The sequence below is a fragment of the Coregonus lavaretus genome (genome assembly GCF_964263955.1).
Source record: "Coregonus lavaretus genome assembly, chromosome: 12".
Taxonomy (NCBI): domain Eukaryota; kingdom Metazoa; phylum Chordata; class Actinopteri; order Salmoniformes; family Salmonidae; genus Coregonus; species Coregonus lavaretus.
In genome coordinates, this window is record NC_139999.1 from 52,805,709 (window position 1) to 52,830,259 (window position 24,551).

General features: G+C 45.0%; 1 protein-coding gene across 1 annotated transcript in view; it reads left to right on the forward strand.

The window, feature by feature from the left end:
- Positions 1–1,161: 1,161 nt before the first annotated feature.
- cbfa2t2 (CBFA2/RUNX1 partner transcriptional co-repressor 2) overlaps positions 1,162–24,551 on the forward strand; it is a 32,710-nt gene continuing 9,320 nt past the window's right edge. The window contains exons 1-4 of the mRNA XM_084172710.1: positions 1,162–1,498; positions 21,424–21,582; positions 22,376–22,617; positions 23,793–23,882. Of these exons, the coding sequence (XP_084028836.1) occupies positions 21,450–21,582; positions 22,376–22,617; positions 23,793–23,882 (465 nt within the window). The 5' untranslated portion in view covers positions 1,162–1,498; positions 21,424–21,449. The remainder of the gene's footprint in view (positions 1,499–21,423; positions 21,583–22,375; positions 22,618–23,792; positions 23,883–24,551) is intronic.

Below are 24,551 nucleotides of genomic sequence, written 5' to 3' on the forward strand. Positions count from 1 at the left end.
GGCAGAGAAAGCTAAAGGCTAAGTAAGAATGGTTGGTTGGTGTATGTTATCTGAATTAAGTGCTAGCTAGCTAGCATGGACACACTGACCTGTAGGGCTAGCAAGCGTAGCGTCTGGGTTAGCATCTGCGGAGCACCCGCAGTCAGTGCTGCACCTCCTGTTCCCTCTGCCACGGCCACCTGGCCCTCTCTCCATTGGCCAGATGCACTCTCTAAATGTATCAGTCCAAGGATATCAAATAAAGCTGTGCTGTGCGTGTGCATGTGTGTCTGCGCTTGGCTTAGTTGCCTCATTTTAACCTGCAGTATCAGCTGAACCTTGGGAGGCAATTAGGATGTGTGTGCGTGCAAGGGTGGGTTATATCACCTCTTAATGAACTGCTAGTGTTTGTCTTGGACTGCTGTTTGTTTTTTGTTTGTTTGTTTGAGCACTTGTGTGTGCTAGTTGGAGTACTCCTGTCTGGAGCCTTGAAATGCCTTGATTATGTGTACCGTGGTTTGCCAGTTGTCAATTATAGAGTCTAATCATTGACTCACCACAGAATTAGAAGGAACTCAGTCTTGACAATCTAAAGTCGGCTCTATAATTCTATTTTTAGAGGTTTGGGTCCCCCAAAAATGTTGGTGAAAAGCAAAACCATCCATTTTCTACTATTTGTTTCTCTCTTTCTCTCTTGTACTGCCGATAAATCAGTCGCTGGCTTAAATTTAACTCAGTGAAGCTTGAGGACAAGAGGTTGCATTCATTTCCTCGCAAGTGTCCACACACTGGATTCAATGGCCTACCAGACTGCATTAAAGTGGTGAAACAAAAAGAGAGCCCAAGAAAGAAAAAGGGCCACAGAGGGGGTATTAAACATTGTGAGAGCCCCCCTCTTGAAGGGGGGGGGGGGGGGGGGGGGGATGAAGAGGAAATTAATGCCCCTCTACCCCAACCCCCCACCCCAACTTACTTGTCACAGCCTTTGTTTAGCCTGAAGGTGCAAGTACAATTAGTTATGTTAATCACGAGGTCCGTCGGTAAATACATTAAATAGAAGGGACGTGGCCTTGTCGGTGACATCAGCCCAGCAGACTGCCCTTGGAAACAGAGGAAAGAGTCTGTGGGAAAAGGGGGGAGGAGTCAGAGAGAGAGAGAGAGAGAGAGGTTCACACAGCGAGAGAGAACACACAGTGTGTGTGACAGAGAGAGCAGTGACAGAGAGAGAGCAAGATAACAGGCACAGAGCAAGAGAGCGAACAGAGCGAGAGAGAGAGAGAACGAATAGAGCGAGCGAGAGAGAACGCACAGTACTGGACTGCCTGGATATCCTCTTCCATCTGGGAGCCATCTGTGTTTCTTTGGCTCTGGACTCGGCCACACTGGGGCTCACATATGTGGGAACGCAAACACATGCCTGACATATGAAGGAGTGGAGAGAGAGAGAGAAGAGAACGTTAAGAAAGCAACGGCACCCCAGCTGAATTAGGACAGACGAGCCGACTCTACTAGGGTGGAGGTAAAACAGATTTGATTTCCCTTTTCCTTGTGTGCTCCTAGTGCATAGTCTATTTTTGTTGTATTTATCTATGTCTCTGTGTGCGCTTCAGTGTGTTTAGTGTGTGATCGACCGAAGGAGAGTGTGTGCTTTGTCTAGCCCAATTAGCCTCTGTACAGATGGTGAATCATCCTCTCTTTCTTATCTCCTCCTCTCTTTATCATTCTCTGCCAAGGGAAGAGAGGGATGCACATGGCTAAGAGTTAGCTTAGCACCAAGAACTGCTGCCTTTTAAGACCAATTCTGTCAGCTCAGTATTGCAAATGACTGTTTGTGAAAGCCTTGGGTCTGGTTTTGAATTGGAACACACACTGACACTGTAAATGCAAGACTACTTACTACTAGGAGGTTGCTTCTTAGTCGTTCAAATATTTTCCTAGTCTAGAAGCTCAGACGGATGGTATAGTCTTGTTTAGATCTTTTCCAGTTGTTTTGAAAGACACTGACGTGTTCATTTGCTTGTGTGCTGTACGGCCAGGCTATTCCACGCTTTTAAGGTAAACAAAATGGATGCTTATGTTGAGGTGAGGCTTGAGTGACTATGACAAGTCAGTGAAGGTTAAGGAAGGATATTGCTATCTTTATGCTTTCCTTATGCCTAAAAGTTTACCTAGCAACACATTGTTAAGAGTAATATCCAGAGCAGGGCTCTCCAACCCTGTTCATGGCGAGCTACCCTCCTGTAGGTTTTCAATCCAACCCCAGTTGTAACTAACCTGATTCAGTTTATCAACCAGCTAATTATTAGAATCAGGTGCGCTAGATTAGGGTTGGAGCGAAGACCTACAGGACGATAGTTCTCCAGGAACAGGGTTGGACAGCCATCCAAAGAATACTCTTGTTGCTAACACTGTATGCAAGCCTCACACTTTTCCATAGCTAATAATTAATTGAAATTGTTAGCAACTCAAGTACATACCTAGTACATTTATTATAGTGTAGGGCAAGCTATATATTTTTCAAGAAGAGCTCTGCTGCATCAAAGGGTGATGCCTGGGCATGTTTTGAGGTAAAACAATGAAGGGGAAGGCTATTCCTATTGGTACAGTGAATGGACTTGTCTCTGTGTATTTATGTTTGCTGGGGTGGAGTGGATGGAGAAAGAGGAATGAAGAGATAGAGAGAGACAGACAGACAGAGAGGGGACCTGGCAAGTCTCAGCCAAGTAGAGCAGGACTCCACGCCTGTAGGGAGATAGGACTGGGCAGGCTCAAACCATGGAGTCTCGCGTCTGGGGGCCGGCTGGACATTGTCACACTCCTGACAGCAGGAGCCGTGTGTGTGTGTGTGTGAGAGAGAGAGAGAGGGAGATATGGGCCCCCATTCTGTCTCCACACGTGAATTTTCAACAGTTTCAAAGTAGACTCATTCGTCAAAGTGTTTTATATAGAAATATTAGGATATTATGATACAAAATCCATTCAAGCACTCATCCACCTACATTCTCTTACCTATGAAGTATGAATTTATACCTAGTCCATAGCAATAATTAGTCATGAATTGCTGAGATGAATGAGAAAGATCAGACTTTCATGAAGTCAGCGACACCATTGACCTTTGTCCACTCAGCTTAAATACTTAGAATGCTACCTTTATTTGCCCCTCCCTCTTTCCATTGCTCTCTGTGGTCCACACACACAAGTTCCAGGCAGCTGCTCCAAACATTGGGGAGAAGGAAGCTCTTGATTAGTTCCAGTGACTAGGGCTGTGATATCTAGCCTGGGGAGGAAGAGGGGAGAGGTGTGGATGGGGAGGAAGAGGGGAGAGGTGGGGATGGGGAGGAAGAGGGGAGAGGTGGGGGTGGGGATAGGGAGGAAGAGGGGAGAGGTGGGGATGGGGAGGGGAGAGGTGGGGATAGGGAGGAAGAGGGGAGAGGTGGGGGTGGGGATAGGGAGGAAGAGGGGAGAGGTGGAGGTGGGGATAGGGAGGAAGAGGGGAGAGGTGTGTCTGGGGAGGAAGAGGGGAGAGGTGTGTCTGGGGAGGAAGAGGGGAGAGGTGTGTCTGGGGAGGAAGAGGGGAGAGGTGGGGATGGGGAGGAAGAGGGGAGGGATGGGGAGGAAGAGGGGAGAGATGGGGAGGAAGAGGGGAGAGGTGGGGATGGGGAGGAAGAGAGGAGAGGTGTGTCTGGGGAGGAAGAGAGGAGAGGTGGGGATGGGGAGGAAGAGGGGAGAGGTGGGGAGAAGAGGCCCCAATCACAACAATTTGCTCTCTCTAAACATCCATTTTAGAGTAAACTGTCTGTATATGATGAGTTAGTGTGTGTGTGTATGAGATAGAGTGCTTGTGTGTGGTGGGGGGGATATTGCTTGTGTGTGGTGGGTGGAGGGAGGGGGGTGGGATATTGCTTGTGTGTGTGGTGGGGGAGAGATATTGCTTGTGTGTGTGGTGGGGGGGGGGGGGGGGGGAGATATTGCTTGTGTGTGGGGGGGGAGATATTGCTTGTGTGTGTGGTGGGGGGAGATATTGCTTGTGTGTGTGGTGGGGGGAGATATTGCTTGTGTGTGTGGTGGGGGGAGATATTGCTTGTGTGTGTGGTGGGGGGAGATATTGCTTGTGTGTGGTGGTGGGGGGAGATATTGCTTGTGTGTGGTTGGGGGGGGGGGGGATATTGCTTGTGTGTGGTGGGTGGGGGATATTGCTTGTGTGTGTGGTGGGGGGGGGGAGATATTGCTTGTGTGTGTGGTGGGGGGGGAGATATTGCTTGTGTGTGTGGTGGGGGGGGGGAGATATTGCTTGTGTGTGTGGTGGGGGGGGGAGATATTGCTTGTGTGTGTGGTGGGGGGGAGATATTGCTTGTGTGTGTGGTGGGGGGGGGGATATTGTGTGTGTGGTGGGGGGGGGGGGATATTGCTTGTGTGTGGTGTGGGGGGGGAGATATTGCTTGTGTGTGGTGTGGGGGGGGAGATATTGCTTGTGTGTGTGGTGGGGGGGGGAGATATTGCTTGTGTGTGTGGTGGGGGGGGGGGAGATATTGCTTGTGTGTGTGGTGGGGGAGGGGGGGATATTGCTTGTGTGTGTGGTGGGAGGGGATATTGCTTGTGTGTGTGGTGGGGGGGAGATATTGCTTGTGTGTGATTATGACTGCTTGTGTAAGTGTATGAGTACATGTGAGTGTGTATGTATGAGAGTGTAAGTTCATACCCCCCCCCCCCCCCCCCCCAACCGGTTCTCCATTGAGGTCCTAAGAGGGCACCCTTCTTGTGAGAAGTGTTAGAGTCAGAGGTCTGGCTTGGAGCCTGTGGCTCTGGGTAATGCCTTGTGCCCCAGCCCGGTGACCCAGAACCGCAGGCCTTTGTTCACTGTACTGGTTTGAAGAGATACGTTTCCCGTCTTGGAGGGGGGGGGGTCTTGGGGGAGTGACAGCGCTAAATGGCATGTTGGGCCCCTGAGAAATGGCCCTTAGTGTCAGTGGTGGTTGTTGAACCCTATCGTCTGTGGTCCTTTGAGTGTAGTGTGTGTGTGTAAGAAAAAGTAGTGTGTGTGTGTGTGTGTGTGTGTGTGTGTGTGTGTGTGTGATTTGTATATATTAGGTTCTGTGTGTGTAGGGAGTTGCTTTCGAGGGAGACACTGTTTTGTCGCTGTGTGTGTATTCTGTGTAAGTGAGAGGTTGATTCATAGATAGAAGCTGTGTTAAAGGGAGATGTAGGGAGTTTATCTACTTAACCAGTCAGACGCAACGTTGTATCTGTTTCAATGGCGCTGCTCACAGACGCCATAATGGAGTACAATGTTGCGATCTCTATACATCTCTATGCGACAACTGGGAAAGAATGAGGAAGTGAATCTTGTTTCTTATGATTATCAGTGAAATTAACGAATTTATAAAATATTGATTACTATGTATAGCTTTGTAAGACTATAAATTACCAAATACCCAGTTTTGGAGGAGTTAGAGGGTCTAATCCCCTGCTTTTGGCTACTGTAACAGGAGATTTACAGCAATTGTGCTAAGCTAACGATATGCTAACTTCAATAATCTCCAAACTGCACGAAGAGACATAAAAGTGGTATTCATGAGTTCATCTGACTTGGTAAGTAGATAAACAACCTAAATCTCGCAGTATCCCTTTAAAGGAGATTGCATTTTTTGGTGTGTTCTTTTCCCTTTCCCCATGCATGACCTCTATCAGAACCATGCACAGGGCCCACAGATACCCCTCTCTCTCTCTCTCTCTCTTTTTCTCTCTCTGTCTCTCTCACTATCTATCATCCGTGACCTCTACAGAGTGTGTGTGTGTTGGCTCAGGCCCACCTCACAGGCTCTATGACAGCTACCATCCAACACAAACACCTCTCCTCTGTCTCTCCTCCTCGCTATCCACTCTCCTCCATTTTGTTAAACCCCCACTCTCTCTTTTGCCTCTGTCCTCTGTTTCCCATTTTCTCTCTCTCTTACTACCGTACTCTTTATCCTCTCCTTTCTCAAGGTTCTCTCTCTCTTCCTCCCTTCTTTCCCTTCCTATTGATCCCTCTCCTTTCTCTCTTCCTTCTTTACCTTCCTCACTCTCTCTCCTTCCCTCCCTTGCTCTCTCAGGTCAGTACATGCCTCCCTTCCAGAGGAGGCTGGTGGGAGGAACTATAGGAGGACGGGCTCATTGTAATGGCTGGAACGGAATAAATGGAACGGAGTCAGACATGTGGTTGCCATTTGTTTTATGTGTTTGACTTGGTTCCATTAATTCCATTCCAGCCATTACATTTTTACATTTGACATTTTAGTCATTTAGCAGACGCTCTTATCCAGAGCGACTTACAGGAGCAATTAGGGTTAAGTGCCTTGCTCAAGGGCACATCGACAGATTTTTCACCTAGTCGGCTCGGGGATTAGAACCAGCGACCTTTCGGTTACTGGCACTCTCAACCACTAAGCTACCTGCCGCCCAATGAGCAAATCCTCCCATAGCTCCTGCCACTAGCCTCAACTGCTCCACTCCCAGTTTTCTGTTTCACATGACCAAGTATGTAATTAATTATGGTGAGCAAACAAACTCTCTGGGGCCTCCTCTGTCCTATTGTCTATTTCCCTCTCCTAAGCCGTGAGTTATGGACCTGCGACTGACTGTACAGAGAAGCAAGATGCACCGCCCGCTTTGAGACCCCGGGTGTAGGTAGTATAGAGCATAAAATAACAATAATACACTCCCCACACACCAAGACACACCCACGTAGAAACACACAATCTTGCGCACAGACACCAAAACATGCACACACACCAAAACATGCACACACACCGACTGGAACACACACATAATCAGGGCCAAGACGATACCAGTATCGCAATACTCATTAGTAGCATGGCAAGGAAACAAAATATGAAGCGGATTTCACTTCTTTAGGTAAAAAGCACTAATGTTGGAAACAAACATCATTTTGTTATCATCTAGAGTCACATTTATTTATTTTTCAAACTATAGCACACAACATTTTACATACAGCAGGTTTTGAAAGAACTAAAGAATTCGATCTGCTTCGTGTTTTAATTTTTGGAAAAAATATTGTGATGCTGGTATTGTCACAGCCCTAACACAACTGCACTGAAACACACAAATGCATACACACCCATCCCCAGCACCCCCCACACACTCATTTTCTCCATTGTTCAAAGCACAGTCCCATTGTTGTCCTTATCTGTCTCTCTGGCAGAGGCAGTGCAGCTCCAACATTAGGACTGACTTTTTATTTTATTTTTTTATTATACATTTAGCAGACGCTCTTATCCAGAGCGACTTACAGGAGCAATTAGGGTTAAGTGCCTTGCTTAAGGGCACATCGACAGATTTTTCACCTAGTCGGCTCGGGGATTAGAACCAGCGACCTTTCGGTTACTGGCACAACGCTCTTACCCACTAAGCTACCTGCCGACTTTAGTCAGCCTGTCGCATGCTATCCAGTCGAATCTATCCAGTCGAATCTTGGCGCGCCTGTTTGCACCTACTGTATATTATGATGACATTTTTGTGATGTTTTAGTTTGTTTTGGTGTTCGGCAGGGATTTTTTGGGCTGTTCGTGCACACTAAATGTTTTTGTTGAGGCAAGTCGAAGTTCGGTAGCCGAAGTCTATGCCCCTTCACCTGTGATTGGTCAACAGTATGGGTGGGAACTATGAACGGGATTCGTCAATTAACTGTTTGTTGTCATTCAACGAGAGACAACTCGTTTTCATGCAAATACTGCACCAAACAATTTTGCCTAATGTAAAATTGCGCAACGAAGGCCTCCTCGGCAAAAACGTCGAAATTAATTACAGATTTCTTGATTTATCTTAGATTCATTCAGACTATTTTGAGGAACTGTACTGGCTATGTTGTTGCTATGGTGTCTCAAGAGGGACAAACAACAGTAATACTGCCATTATTTCTCATTTTGCAAGTGAAGGTCTATTAGGGAGTATGCGAGCACAGACTTTCGGTTACGCCTAGCCGAGTTCTGCTGGACGCAAACATAACATAGTATGCGGACGCCTTAACCCACAGCTCAACGCCAGTGGATGAGTACATACATGGGCCTGCTCTGGCACACTCCTGGGAAATAGGCACATATGGCTGGCTGATGATTAACGGGGCATTGTGTGAATGTGGAAATAGTTACATGTCATGATGTGTGTATTTTTAATCACTCCACCCACATTCCTTAGGTCAAGGGTTTTATGTTGAAGTTGCAGAGAGAATATTAGGCTATTAGCGGACTCTCATGAAAGCCAATTCATGAATCAAATAAATTGGCAAATAGATTGGGTAAGGATAGCCCTACAATGCATGTGAACAGGCCTGTAGGCTACACGTCAATGCAAGACAGTAGGCTATAAGTCCAACATTCCACTGCAATGCTTTACACGCCTGCTCTAGGTGCATTCTCCTGGCTTGCTCCCAACCATTTAAGAACTTTTCAAATTTAGACTTCAGGGGGTATACTCCCAACATTTCCCATATCTGACTATTTATGACTTGTATTACTCATCTTCTGACATTTTCCCTCTGTCAATGTGCAAGTATTCCACCGTCATAATCTGCGTTGTGAAAACCAAGGTTTATTCATGCGTTAAACATGGCCTGTGGCGTATTGAACATCTGGCTTTGATTGACCTCCTCTTTCCCTTGGTGGAGCTGTTCATATTAAGCCTCCCTCCTTGCACCTGGTCTCAAACGAGCTTGCCTTACTAGTGTCTCTCGTTCCTGTTGAAAGCTCGTATCCAATTTTATGGACAACACTGCCTTGTCTGATTAATCAGGCTGTAATACACAATTAATTGGTAGATATATCCTGAAACTAATGCCTGCAAAATCATGTAAATGGTCCCTACAAGCCAGATTTAAACTTACTCAAATTTTAGACAAAATAGCTACAGGAATATATTGATGAAAATGGTATATTCAAGTATTATTATTTTTTGTTGAATTTAAATTTTCAAAACCATCTAAAGATATATATATATATATATATATAAGGTGTGGATGGTTCTCCATCCTCCCCTGATTCAGAATATATGATTTTCATTGTCATGGCATGCTTGGTTCAATAGCTATTGATGAGAACCGAATAGGCCTATCCAATATAAAACTAATTTTACATTGGTGCCAAAGCGAACCTAATAGGCTACCTACCAGCTCTCTAAGTGGGGTAAACAATACTTTCCTGTGGATATTTTGACTCAAATTTTGAGCAGCTGAAGGACAAACCGCACAGGCAACCGGTAGAGTAAAGCTAGCAGCATGGTCAATCTGGAGTCTGCATTGGCCTTACAGCAATTACTGCAATGCGGCCTCTGCAGAAGTCAGGGCATTCATACTTCTTGCACTTCACGGAGCAGAGCCACAGATAGAACAATGAGACAGATATTTCACTGGATTTCTAAATGTGAAGCATCCGGTGGGCATTTCCACTCACTACCAAATATGGATGGATTCTGGCCGACATTCTGCAAATGTTCTCATCGATTCAACATTTGATCTCAATACAGTTCCCCAGTCTGCTGGGCACACTAGTGGACACAACTCTATCATAAATCGTGGAGTTGAGTTTAGTCGGCTACTTTAAATGTAATTTTATTAAACATTCTGGCTTGTAAGGATCATTTTCATGATTTTGCAGGCATTCGTTTCAGGCTGTATATAGCAATTAGTTGGGTTTTACAGCCTGATTAATCAGACGAACGCTGCCTGTGCTTGCTATAGTAGACTAGTGTCACGCTTTCGCCTCGGCGCTGCCTCTCTCTGACTCCGTCCATGTCCGACATGATAAAAAACGAGTGCTGTCTAGGCCAGCAGGTTAAGTGGAATGTCAGACGGTTCGTAATGAATAGGAGCCGGTTTGTCTGACCCTTTGAAAGACAGAAGAACTCATGAGCACCCACCACTCTCTGATTTACGACCGTGCTCAGTGTCAAGGGAGTTTTATCGATGTGTTTTGCGAGCCGGGTCGTTAATCAACAGTGGCGGCAGAAAGTTGAGTTAAAATCCGAAGGGATGACAACAACACTACTCGTGCTGCTTCCCCATTTTAATGTGTCATGTAATTGTCGGTGATCGTTTTTCATGGGCGCAGTTGGAGTTGAAAGAGACATCAGGGTGGTGGGGACTAGGATGATTGATGGCAAGCAAATCAATTAGGCATGGAGAGGTGAGAAGGGCTGTAACCCTATAAGCATCTATTGGGCAATGAGAAGGAGTGCTGCTGGTGTGGGAATGGGGGTAGAATGGGGATGGATGAAGGATGCAAATAGGGGTTATGTCACTTCGTCATTCAGTGTGTGATTTTTGGCTTTTTGACAAGCTTTTGTTTTGCATAGATGTGTTCACAGAATTTTTTTGTATGAGTTTCCCACTCACCTGGTGACTGACCCCACAACTGGTACTAGCCTCTATAGACCGACCGACCGACAGACAGACAGACAGACAGAAACACACACACACACACCCTCCATCTAACCCAGCGGCACTCAGTGACGCAGGTGTGTGTTGTGCCACTGAAATGGATGATACTCCCAGTCAAAAAGTGACAATCGAGCCATTGGTTACAGACTTAATGTGATCGTGTGTGTGTCCCCGTCAGTCACTGGTGTTTGTGTGTGTGACTCCGTTTCAAGCATCACCAACATACTAGTATATCAGACGACTTCCCTATAACCTATTACTTGTTTTGTTAAATGAAGACACAGTCCATGGAGATTTTAAAATGACCTTATTCAATCAAATCTGTAAACCATGTTTCTAGGGGTTGACCTAAGCCATTTGGATTCATGCATTCATCAAACGCAACAATACTCTGTGTGGAACAGAAAAACACCCAACTGAAGAGAAGAATGTCACAGCCTTCCTTAACAATTGTGATTGAATAGTGTACAGGGGGGTGTAGAGGCACCCTATTTCCTATATAGTGCACTACTTTGACCAGGCTCTGGTGAAAACTAATGCATTATATAGGGAACATATGGGACGCACCCTATCACACACGTGGAGGGCCATTTAAACCCAGAGCGCTGATCTCATGTCCACGTTGAAGCCGTTCCCTTCCTCAGGTCCTACAGTATTTGAGTCCTCTCTCCCAATCGCCCGTTCCTTCCCTGCTTTTTGAATTCAATGTCACTTTTTTTTTCATGGGGCCACACTTTTATAGCAGGCGTTTGTACACCGTACAGTCTTCTGCTTTTGCTCTCTCTCTCTCTCTCTCTGTCTCTCTCTCTCTCTCGCGCGCGCGCGCTCTCTCTCTCTCTCTCTCTCTCTCTCTCTCTCTCTCTGTCTCTGTCTCTCTCTCTCTCTCTCTCGCGCGCGCGCTCTCTCTCTCTCTCTCTCTCTCACTCGCTCGTGTTTCTTTCTCTCTTCTCTCTCTGCTGTTTCTCTGTCATTCTGTGCCAGTAAGTGCTATTCCATCTCTGCAGTCATTTTTTACAGGCACCAGCCAGGACAGCCGTTTGTGTTTTTGTAATTACTGCTGAGAGACGAGGTTATAGACTGGAGGGGGAGGGAGGGGGGGGGGGGCAAAGAGTGCTCCCACCCTGATCAGTCAGGAGCAGCCTCCCCCCTCTCTTTTCTCCCATCCCTTCGTCTCTGAGAAACGTGATGGGCCCACGTTGACGACACATCTGTTACTTACTCACACACACTCGGACGGACACACACAAGGACGCACACATGGACGGGGACACACACACACAAAGGTACCCTGTTGACGTGGGGCCCGGGTCCAGCTATGTAGTTTGAGATGTAAGGCGAGCCAAGACAAACATACAGCCGGGCCGTTTGAGGCCTTTTTCCCTCCGTGGCGCCTCTAACGTGTAGACTCATTTATTTTCCCTGACGTTGCTTGTCCAACGGACTTGGGATGTGTCCCAAATGGCTGCATGTTCCCTTAATAGTGCACAAGTTTTGACCAGAGACCGTAGAGCTCTGGTCTAAAGTAGTCCACTATATAGGGAATAGGGTGCCATTTGGGATGCAGCCTTGGATGTCTTGCTCTGTCTGAAATGTTAGGCAGGACTTAATTTGAGTCTTTCTTGGATCAAGGCCCCACAAAATATTATAAATAATATTTACCTGTCCATAGGTAGTAAATCATCTTTTAACACCCCCAGTTGATTAGACACTACGGAGGTTACAATAAAATGTTCCATTGGCCGATTGGAGTTGTCGCCGCCCGAGAGGCAAATACTATAAATAAAGTTTATTCAAATGAGCTGAATGGAGCTAGCTGCGTATTCCTCCCGCATATCAGAAAGCTGACACCACACACACACACACACAGACAGACCCCCGATTTAGGAGCAAGCGCTAAGCCTTTATTTACCCAGTTGTCATGGGGGAGTTGTTCAAACCTGTTGCTTAGCTGTGGAGGACACGAGGATGGCTCGGCCTGACCGCGTGTGTTTGTGTGAATGTATGTGTGTTATTTAGCGCATGTGTGTGTGCTTTTGTGTTTATGTGCTTGTGTGTATGTGCTTTTGCGCATGTGTTTGTGTGTGTGTGGGCAACAGACAGAGCGAGAGAAAGGCAGAGAGGGTAACAGATGTGCGCTGTATTGTCAGTGCGTGTGGACGGGCAGAGACCAGGTGCAGGCTTTGTTTCCAGCCTTAAGTCCACTCTCACCCCGCTGCATTCAGTGCCTCGTGTCTTTACCCCTTCCTCCCTCTATCCCCCTCTCTCTCTCCCTCTCTCCTTCCCTTGGAACACAGTATTGTGTCTCTCCCCTTGGCTGGGGGAGCTGGGGCCCTTCTGTCCCCTCTTTCTCTGTCACAGGTGACTGTTGGGGGTCCCAGCTGGCCAGCCTCTTGCCCGATTAGATCCATATGGCGGGGGGGGGGGGTTTGGGATTGAGGCAGCAACGGTAGCGGTGGTGGTGCTAAGGGGCTGATAGCTTAAACCTTTTGTGTCCTTGGCTTGGCGGGCAGCCTTCTCTTCTTGTCCTCTTTCCTCTTTTTGACTTTCTCCCTCTCTAACTTTATTTTTTGTATCTCTCTTTTTCATTCTCTCTCTTTCTCTCGATGTATATATCTATCTCCTGAGAGTTTTGTTGGTTGGAGTGCGAGGGCGGTAGGTAGGTGGGTGCAATGGTCCGTTTTTGTGTTGTCATTTCTTTTATATGGATTTCTAAGCATTCAGAGCTCAGAACTACCAAGGCCTTTTGATGGAAATGTATCTTTCTAAAAACAGAAGTAGAATTTGTATTTTAGAAGCGCTCTACGTGTCTCGCTTGTGAAGCGAAATGCTAGTCATTTTGACACAGAATGCAGAAGCTCTTTTCCATTTGTTGTTTGAGACATTGGTGCTGTTGTTGTTGTTGTGGTACTGTCACATTGTCTGTCAGGTGTCCTTGAGTTACAACATAAAGGTTAGCTATGTGTGGGTTGGAATGGCCACACGCCAGGAAATGTTGTGCACGTGAATGTTGCAGCACGGGTACTGACCAAGACAAGATGAAGAGCATTACACCGGATTGAAGGTCTCTGCACTGGCTGCTTGTGAGTTTTAGAATTAATTGTACGATTCTTCTATTGCTTTTTAAATCAATCCACGATTGTGCACCACAATACATTCCCACGGGGGGCCAGTATGAAAAATGTATGCACTCACTAAAACTGTAAGTCGCTCTGGATAAGAGCGTCTGCTAAATGAGTAAAATGTAAATGTATATCAGACATGCTTTTAAGTTATGTACCCAGTAGGTCCCTCAGGTCCTCTGGCACTGGCCTTTTTAACTATCCCAAAGCCTAGGACCAAGAGGCATGGAGAGGCAGCCTTTAGTTACTATGCCCCCAGCCTCTGGAATAGCCTGCCAGAGAACCTGAGGGGGGCCGAAACTGTGGACATGTTTAAGAGATCTTAAAACACAGCTTTTTAGCTTTGCTTTACCTTATGGGGCTTTTAATCGTTCAGTTTTATTGTTATTCTTTTGTTTTTTTATCCTCATGTTTGATGTGTAGTAAATATTTCATTTTCGTTGTTTTTATTAGTTTTTTCCTGTGAAGCACATTGCGTTGCATTCCATGTCTGAAATGTGCTGTATAAATAAAGCTTGATTTGATTTGATGTATGTTCAGAGGAAGCTGTCAGACAGTGATAAGTGGTGAATGCCTGCGCTGCCACTCCTCACTCCATCCCCCATTTAGTGTCAAGATGAGTCGTAGATCATGAAAAGACATCTTTTGACCAATGGGTAAAATATGTTAATTGTGTATATAATCCTAAAAAAATTAACAATGGTCCAAACCTCAAGTCTCTATCATAATCCGTTCAAAAGTTATTGGAGGTTTTACCCTAGTTGGATGGCCAGATGTAAAATGTACAATGAACAAAAAAATAAACGCAACATGTAAAGTGTTGGCCCCATGTTTCATGAGCTGAAATGAAAGATCCCAGAAATGTTCCATATGCACAAAAAGCTTTTTTCTCTTTTACATCCCTGTTAGTGAGCATTTCTCCTTTGCCAAGATAATCCATCCACCTGACAGGTGTGGCATATCAAGAAGATGATTAAACAGCATGATCATTACACAGGTGCACCTTGTGCTGGGGAAAATAAAAGGCCACTCTAAAATGTGCAGTTTTATCACACAACACAATGCCATAGATGTCTCAAGTTTTGAGGGAGCGTGCAATTGGCATGCTGACTGCAGAATTGTCCACCAGAGCTGTTGCCAGATAATTTAATGTTAAATTCTCTACCATAAGCTGTCTCCAACGTCGTTTTAGAGAATTTGATAGTATGTCCGACCGGCCTCACAACCTCAGACCACGTGTATGGCGTTGTGTGGTGAGCGGTTTGCTGATGTCAACGTTGTGAACCGAGTGCCCCATGGTGGCTGTGGGGTTATTGTATGGGCAGGCATAAGCTACGGACAACAAACACAATTGCAATTTATCGATGGCAATTTGAATGCACAGAGATACCGTGTCAAGATCCTGAGGCCCATTGTCGTGCCATTCATCCGCCGCCATCACGTCATGTTTCAGCATGATAATGCACGGCCCCATGTTGCAAGTATCTGTACATAATTCCTGGAAGCTGAAAATGTCCCAGTTCTTCCATGACCTGCATACTCACCAGACATGTCACCCATTGAGCATGTTGGGAATGCTCTGGATCGACGTGTATGACAGCGTGTTCCAGTTCCCGCCAATATCCATCAACTTCGCAGAGCCATTGAAGAGGAGTGGGACAACATTCCACAGGCCACAATCAACAGCCTGATCAACTCTATGTGAAGGAGATGTGTCACGCTGCATGAGGTATATGGTGGTCACACCAGATACTGTCTGCTTTTGTGATCCACGCCCCTACCTTTTCTTTTTTAAGGTGCATATCTGTATTCCCAGTCTTGTGAAATTCATAAATTAGGACCTAATGAATGTATTTAAATTGACCGATTTCCTTATATGAACTATAACTCAGTAAAATCGTTGAAATTGTTGCGTTCATATTTTTGTTCAGTATATTTTATAACATAAGGAAGTGAAATATCATCACCAAAGCATGTTTTCAATCCACTCGGGGCACCCTATGAGATCCGGAGCCTGCTGGTTTTCTGTTCTACCTGATAATGAATTGCACACACCTGGTGTCACAGGTCTAAATCAGTCCCTGATTAGAGGGGAACAATGGAAAAAATGCAGTAGAACTGGCTTCAAGGTCGAGTTGAGTTTTGGAAGCCTTATAATATGCTTTCTTTCCTTCCTTGTATCCTAGTTTATTTTCCTGCATCCCAGTATGAGACTCAGAGCTTTTGTAACTGATAAATAATAAATAATAATAATAATATGCCATTTAGCAGACGCTTTTATCCAAAGCGACTTACAGTCATGCGTGCATACATTTTTTTTGTGTATGGGTGGTCCCGGGGATCGAACCCACTACCTTGGCGTTACAAGCGCCGTGCTCTACCAGCTGAGCTACAGAGGATAACTGATGACATATAATTGACATTTCTGTACCACACGCTCAAAGTCACTCTTATCAACTAAACATGCTTCTTCCATCTGCATTTTTCATCTGATTACCCACTCAAATATAACACAATTATCCTCAAGACACACACACGTGTCACATTTGATCTAGTTATTCAATGCAGTGACTCTTTTACGGGCCATGAGGGAATAGACCGCAGTAAGGAGGATGTCGGCCATTCCAGTTCACCGCTTCATCTGTTTCTCGAAACCTCTCTCTCCCACCCCCAGTCTCTCCACAGCTGTTAGATTGCTTATTAGAGTGGGAGATTGGAGACACCTGGTGCACAGGAGATATCTATCTATATAAAATAAGAAAATAACATGAACGATTTAAGAGGTAGGCCGTGTCCAAATACGCATACTTGCGGCCTACATAGTAGGCCATGTAAGTTTGCGATGAATTGGTATACTTTAAATGCTCAGATGTCATACTCATTTTGGCTTTTCATCTAGTAGAATTTGCTACACACTATTGAGGAAGATAATTGTCTTTTCACACCCACGTGTGTTCGACGACAGCTGATAATCAGAATAGAGGAACAATTCTCTACAAAAATCAACGATTTGGCGCGGAACAAGTGCGATTACCAATTCAATGACGCCTTCTCTGTATGGATGAGTAGTATGTTGATATTTGTTTCATACTGCATACATTTGTCCTAAACAGTATGTTCTAAATAGGCTATAGTACGATTAGTAGTAATATACAGTATATGAAGGACCAATGTAGCTGTTTTTATCTCAATATCAAATAATTTCTTGGTAACAATTAAGTACATTTACTGTAATTGTTTTCAATTACAATAGTCAAAAATAATAAATGGCTTCTTAGCAAAGAGCAATTTCTCAAGCAGTAAATTTGCTAGGACTGTCTGGGAGTTTTCTTAGTAGGGAGGGGAAAACTGAAAGCTAACTAGGTATCTATGCCAGTGTATTCTAATCTATAGTATTATCCTTTGCGTGACATTTTAAAAAAGTAATTAAAAAGTATACCAGATCTTTGAAACAGCTTCAGGGAATGTTCACATTATCATAGAAATAGAAGCTATGGAATGGGCTTCCACATTCAAGTCATTCTAGATTATATTTCTATGTACACTACAAGCGTTACTTTTCAGGCACATTTTTTCATTTTCTTTGTTGTTGCTCTCTCTATGTCTTCCTTTTTGTTCATCCATATCAGGGATATGGTGACAGGTGGCACTCCGGCCAGCTAGATAGACTTCTTGCACAAGGCCAATATTGACTGGTAAACATAGGTGTCTCTTTGCGCTAACACTGGACCATTTTCCCTAATAGTGTGTGTTTGGGCTGATGTGCCAGCTGCTCGACGTGTCCTTCAGACTGACAGTAGTAGTCACAGGTAGGAAGTCATCCGGCTATGGCCAACTCATTTAAATATTACATTAAATGATCTGTAACGGCGCCATGCAATGTCTTCTAGATTACCTTTGTCATAGCCAAGGTTTCCCTATTTAATTTGACTAGCGCGTGATGCTAGAGCTGTATGGTTACTGTAGTAAATCATGCTACAAAATTGGCTTGATAAAGAAAGCGTTCTTGTAATACACAGTCTGTTCAAGTACTGGCCATGTCCGAATACCCATACTTGAGTTCTAAAGTTTTAGTAAGTAGTAGTTAAGACAGATTTTGGACACGGCCACTGTCTCCCTTTTTATGTCTTGGTAGAAATGTTATTTACAAATCCTGAAAAATTACCTCTTGAAAAGAGTGTGAACCCGGACAGTGTGGTATGCTTTTGACTTGAGGCGGATGTACTCAAGCGAAGCACAAATCAAATCATCGTAAAACAACAGGTGTAGACTTACAGTGAAATGCTTACTTACAGGTCCTTTTCCAACAATGCAGAGTTCAAGATAAAGATAAAAAATAGAGAGAGAGAAATAGTGACACGAGGAATAAATACACAGTGAATAGCAATAGAGTAAAAGTAACATTGCTATATACAGTGGGGAAAAAAGTATTTAGTCAGCCACCAATTGTGCAAGTTCTCCCACTTAAAAAGATGAGAGAGGCCTGTAATTTTCATCATAGGTACACGTCAACTATGACAGACAAATTGAGAAGAAAAAAATCCAGAAAATCACATTGTAGGATTTTTTATGAATTTATTTGCAAATTATGGTGGAAAATAAGTATTTGGTCACCTACAAACAAGCAAGATTTCTGGCTCTCACAGACATGTAACTTCTTCTTTAAGAGGCTCCTCTGTCCTCCACTCGTTACCTGTATTAATGGCACCTGTTTGAACTTGTTATCAGTATAAAAGACACCTGTCCACAACCTCAAACAGTCACACTCCAAACTCCACTATGGCCAAGACCAAAGAGCTGTCAAAGGACACCAGAAACAAAATTGTAGACCTGCACCAGGCTGGGAAGACTGAATCTGCAATAGGTAAGCAGCTTGGTTTGAAGAAATCAACTGTGGGAGCAATTATTAGGAAATAGAAGACATACAAGACCACTGATAATCTCCCTCGATCTGGGGCTCCACGCAAGATCTCACCCCGTGGGGTCAAAATGATCACAAGAACGGTGAGCAAAAATCCCAGAACCACACGGGGGGACCTAGTGAATGACCTGCAGAGAGCTGGGACCAAAGTAACAAAGCCTACCATCAGTAACACACTACACCGCCAGGGACTCAAATCCTGCAGTGCCAGACGTGTCCCCCTGCTTAAGCCAGTACATGTCCAGGCCCGTATGAAGTTTGCTAGAGCGCATTTGGATGATCCAGAAGAGGTTTGGGAGAATGTCATATGGTCAGATAAAACCAAAATATAACTTTTTGGTAAAAACTCAACTCGTCGTGTTTGGAGGACAAAGAATGCTGAGTTGCATCCAAAGAACACCATACCTACTGTGAAGCATGGGGGTGGAAACATCATGCTTTGGGGCTGTTTTTCTGCAAAGGGACTAGGACGACTGATCCGTGTAAAGGAAAGAATGAATGGGGCCATGTATCGTGAGATTTTGAGTGAAAACCTCCTTCCATCAGCAAGGGCATTGAAGATGAAACGTGGCTGGGTCTTTCAGCATGACAATGATCCCAAACACACCGCCCGGGCAACGAAGGAGTGGCTTCGTAAGAAGCATTTCAAGGTCCTGGAGTGACCTAGCCAGTCTCCAGATCTCAACCCCATAGAAAATATTTGGAGGGAGTTGAAAGTCTGTGTTGCCCAGCGACAGCCCCAAAACATCACTGCTCTAGAGGAGATTTGCATGGAGGAATGGGCCAAAATACCAGCAACAGTGTGTGAAAACCTTGTGAAGACTTACAGAAAACGTTTGACCTGTGTCATTGCCAACAAAGGGTATATAACAAAGTATTGAGAAACTTTTGTTATTGACCAAATACTTATTTTCCACCATAATTTGCAAATAAATTCATAAAAAATCCTACAATGTGATTTTCTGGATTTTATTTCCTCATTTTGTCTGTCATAGTTGACGTGTACCTATGATGAAAATTACAGGCCTCTCTCATCTTTTTAAGTGGGAGAACTTGCACAATTGGTGGCTGACTAAATACTTTTTTCCTCCACTGTACAGGGAGTACCAGTACATATAGGTAGGGGTAAACTGAAAAAATAAATGAATATATTGAAAGCAATGGAGGGTTGGGTTTACTCCGACGATGGAGTTGCATATCAGTTCTGAAAGAATTCCCACATAACATACTATTTTTGTTGTTGGCCCAGATATTGTTATTATTAAGTTATACGTCCCATGGATTGTGCTATTGCGACATCATCCTCATTTCCTGACCATAAGGAGTGTGTGGAGCATTGGAACCAGGGTGTGTGTGTGTGTGCGATCCAGGCGGCTCCCTGCGACGTGCTGGCACGGTGTGTGAGTGCGTGCGTGTCTGTGTGCGTGCGTGCGTCTGTGTGTGACAGAAGCCCAAATGGCTGTGTATAGCCCTCCTTCCTGCCCCCTGCTCTAGTGAACAGGTGGAGTGATAGCAGGCAGGCCACGGGATGGAGAGAGAGGAGGACAAGAAGAGGGACAAATGAAGGGTGGGTAGAGTCAAAGTGGGGCTCAGGTGCAGGGGCAGAGGGGGGCTGTCAAATCGTGGGGTGCAACGGTGCAAGCCCGAGAGTTCAGGTCAACCCTCGCTGTTGTGTGGGAATGTGTGTGTCCATGCTTGTGTGCTGGCTTTGGTCATTCAAAAGAAAAATATCGACTACAATGCAAGCATATACCTGTGTTGCTTTTCCCTTTTCTGAGGGTTGTCTACGAACTAATGAGTTACTAGAATTATTGTTTATTTCAACATGCCAAATAACTCCACATTGTATTTCACCCTAGTTCTTACCCACGTTTGTATTAACCCACGCTTTCATATGAAATACAATACACACTTAAATGTCACTAAAGTACTGGCTATTGCATTCATATGTTTGTGTATGAAGAGACAGACACTCAGTTCATAGCATCAAAAGAGCATAATAGTCCCACCCTAAAGAAAAGCCCTAAAACCATGGAACTCTATTGAAAAGAGCCGTCTCACCCAACCTTTGACCCTTTAAAACCCTGCTTGTCTATTAATCGTCCGTCTAAAAGCAGTTGGAAGCGTCTGATCCACCCCAAATGGAGACAAGATGCAGCCTTCATGGGATCTGCCCCAACAAAGACGCCCTCTGATCCAAAGATTATTACAATCTCTCCCTCTCTTTCTCTCTCTCTTTCTCTGTCTCTCTCTCCCCATCCCCTGATCTGGTGGTCCCATTCAGTTCATTCATTGGCCGTGGCATATTGAGAAGTATGCGTTTAACATTCAAAAGCTTTTGCTTCTCTCCCCCTCTCTCTTCGGCCCCTGTCCCACTGGCTCAATGAAAAGCCATTCTTCTCCATGAACACAATGGTTTTTCTTCATTAGCACTTCTGCCATGGATCTCAATGGAGGGGTGGAGGATCTCAAGGCAAGGCTAGACCCCAAGACATCTGGTTTCTCTAGTAGGGTCTAAAGGGGGTGGGAGTGGAGGCGGGGGAGGTTCTGACAAAGGCAAGGACTTGAAGAGTCTCTGCATTGAAAATATTGAGCTGAATCTGAAAATGAGGCTTAGGATAGTGTTTAACTTGAGTGGCTGATGATCAAAACTTCAAACCTACTTACATTTACTTAAATTTTTTTTGTCATTTAGCAGACACTTATCCAGAGCAACTTACAGTAGTGAGTTCATACATTTTCATACTTCTTTCGTACTGGTCCCCCGTGGGAATCACAACCACAACCCTGACGTTGCAAGCGCCATGCTCTACCAACTGTGCCACACATTACCATGTACGTACAGATGTGTGTGCCTGCATGCAAACTGTGTCTGAATGAACACCTCGACCACGTAATGACCACTCCCCACATGCACCTATTGACCACGCATCCTCTCTCTCTCTCCCCCCCCTCCCCTCTTTCTCCCCCTTCAGACAGTGGAGAGAAGAAGACCCCTGCCATGCCCGGCTCTCCTGTGGATGTCAAGACTCATTCCAGACCAGCCCCCAGCAGCAGCAGCAGCGCCACCATGCCCCCCCTGCCCTCCATCAACCCTAGCGGGCCTCGGCCAGCCTCCTTCTCCTCCACCACACGTGAGTACCGCTCGCCGGGGTGAAGTTTCCCTTAGGTGCAGATCTAAGATCACGTTCTCCTCCCCCAATCGCAACCTTACACATTAGTGGGGGGAAATACAAAACTGACCCATGATAAGCTTCTAGGGGCAACTTGACCATACACAGACTCGCCGACACCATGACAGCGCCCCCCCCCCTCCACTGCCACTAGCTCCCCCTAGAGGAGCCTCCAAGGGCCTGCGCTCTTTGGGGTGAATCGTAACTTCACTTAGTTTTCACTTAGTGCATGGCTAAGTGAAAATTGTGACATAAATGGAAGTTAGGATTCACCCTTTTTTAAATAGCAACCAGCAGATTTGAGCTGTGTGATTCATAAATTGATTAGGGCACGTGTCAAACTCATTCCACGGAGGGCCGAGTGTTTTTGCTCCACCCTTGTACTTGATTGATTAATTAAGGTCACTAATTAGTAAGGAACTCCCCTCACCTGGTTGTCTAGGTCTTAATTGAAAGGAAAAAACAAAAACTCGCAGACACTGCTCTCCGTGGAATGAGTTTGACACCCCTGGATTAGGGGATTGTGGTACATGATTTTTGTGTATCCTGATACTGTAAATGTATGTCTTCTTGTCTTCGTCTGCCTTAATTCATGGCCTTAAATCTTAAACATGATAAAAGATCTGACGATTCCAATATGAAAGATTGCGTCAACCCATTCAGTCTATCAGCTCCTCCGGTAACTTCTTTGACCTCCTACGCTGACCTCTCTTTGGCTCTTCTCCCACCCCGTGCCACCTCTTCCCTCCCCCAGTGACCAATGGGATCCACCACTCCCCGCCCATGCTGAACGCCGTGCCCTCACCGCCCCAGCGCTACAGCAACGGGCCCAGCTCCTCTTCTTCCTCCTCGCTGGCCAATCAGCAGCTCCCGGCCACGTGCGGTGCCAGGCAGCTCAGCAAGCTCAAACGCTTCCTGACGACGCTGCAGCAGTTCGGCAACGACATCTCACCCGAGATCGGAGAGAGCGTCCGCAACCTGGTGCTTGCCCTCGTGGTAAGTGGTTGATGAAACATTTTAGGAACGATGGATGGAACGCCTGTAAAAAACCTTGTCACTTTGCGTTGTTCTGTATTGATGTGTTGCATTTGATTTGAGTAGCGATTTGATAATTTACCCTCGGGATGAATAAAGTGAATTGAGTTTAATTGAATTATATATTTCAACATAAATGTTGATTTCACTACAAATCTGGCAAACATATACTGACCAAAAATATAAACCAACATGCAACAATTTCAACGATTTTATTGAGTTACATGTAAGGAAATCAGTCAATTGAAATAAATTAATTAGGCCCTAAGGATTTCACATGACTGGGCAGGGGCGCAGCCATTGGTGGGCCTGGGAAGGCATATCAGAATGAGTTTTTCCCCACAAAAGGGCTTTATTACAAACAGAAATACTCCACAGTTTCATCAGCTGTCCAGGTGCACATTTTAGAGTGGCCTTTTATTGTTCCCAGCACTAGGTGCACCTGTGTAATGATCATGCTGTTTAATCAGCTTCTTGATATGCCACACCTGTCAGGTGGATGGATTATCTTGGCAAAGGAGAAATGCTCACAAACAAGGACGTTAACAAATTTGCACACACAATTTGAGAAATACGCTTTTTTATTTCAGCTCATGAAACATGGGACCAACACTTTACATGTTGCATTTAGATTTTTGTTCAGTATAAAATATAGTATGTTTATTTATGTAGGCCTATATTTTATTTTGGAAGGAACATGCCCGTATATTCGCTATATGTGGCTCAAGTGGACCTACAGTATTGGTTTTGAGAGGCCCCATCTGCAACATATTGAGCACTGTGCTCCAGATAATACCTATCTATCATCTGTGCACAATCATCTTTCATCCATGAGCAGGTTGATTGACAGTTGAAAGGGAAACTTACTTAAGGTGCTCTGTAGTTATTGCACTGGTCACTCAGTGATCGAAGCGATTTAAAGTCTATCATCGTGTCCGAGAGCATCCATTTTCACTGATCTACAAATGGACTGATCCACTGTAGTTTGGGTCTATTTATGATGCCAAATGATTTGTAGATCAGTCAGTCTGCAGTTGCTGACGACTGCAACATAGTTGATCTAAAACACGCTCAGTGTTGGAGACTTTGAACCTTGAGAGGGGAACTGTGGTTGGCTGATCTCTCCTCTGTCCCAGAATTCAACGGTCACCATCGAGGAGTTCCACTCGCGGCTCCAAGAAGCCACCAACTTCCCCCTGAGACCCTTCGTCATTCCCTTCCTCAAGGTAACACCTACCTTCTCTCTATTTCCCCTCTCTCTATTTCTCTTTCTATCTGTCTCTCTCTCGTTCTCTCCCTATGTGGTGGAAATATTGATAAACTGAATCCAGGCCTGTGCTGTGCGGACGACAGCGTTCCCCTTTGTCCTCTTCACAAGGCGTTTGATGTTCGGAGGAGGTTTACAATGATTCAAGGACTGCATATAATTAGTCATGAAATCAGGGGTGGAAAAAGCAGATGTTTTGTATTGAAGGAACAGCGAGTGTGCATCCCAAATGCCATCCTCCCCTCAGCAGTCTCCACTGAAAGATTATCTGTCTGTCTTAATGGAAGCTGCTGAGAGGAGAACGGCTCATAATAATGGCTGGAACGTAGCAAATGGATTGGCATCAAACACCTGGAAACCATGTGTTTGATGTATTTGATACCATTCCAACTATTCCGCTCCAGCCATTACCACAAGCCCGTCCTCCCCAATTAAGGTGCCACCAACCTCCAGCTAGCTCTGGTCAAAAGTAGTGCACTATATAGGGTACCGTTTGAGACGCAGCCCTATTCCTTTCATGAACCATAGAGGAGCTTCAGAAATCTTGAACTAATAAAAATGCAAATATGGTAATAAATAATGAGAAACCGCAAGTACACGGTAGCATTATTACAAATTAGGAAAACAT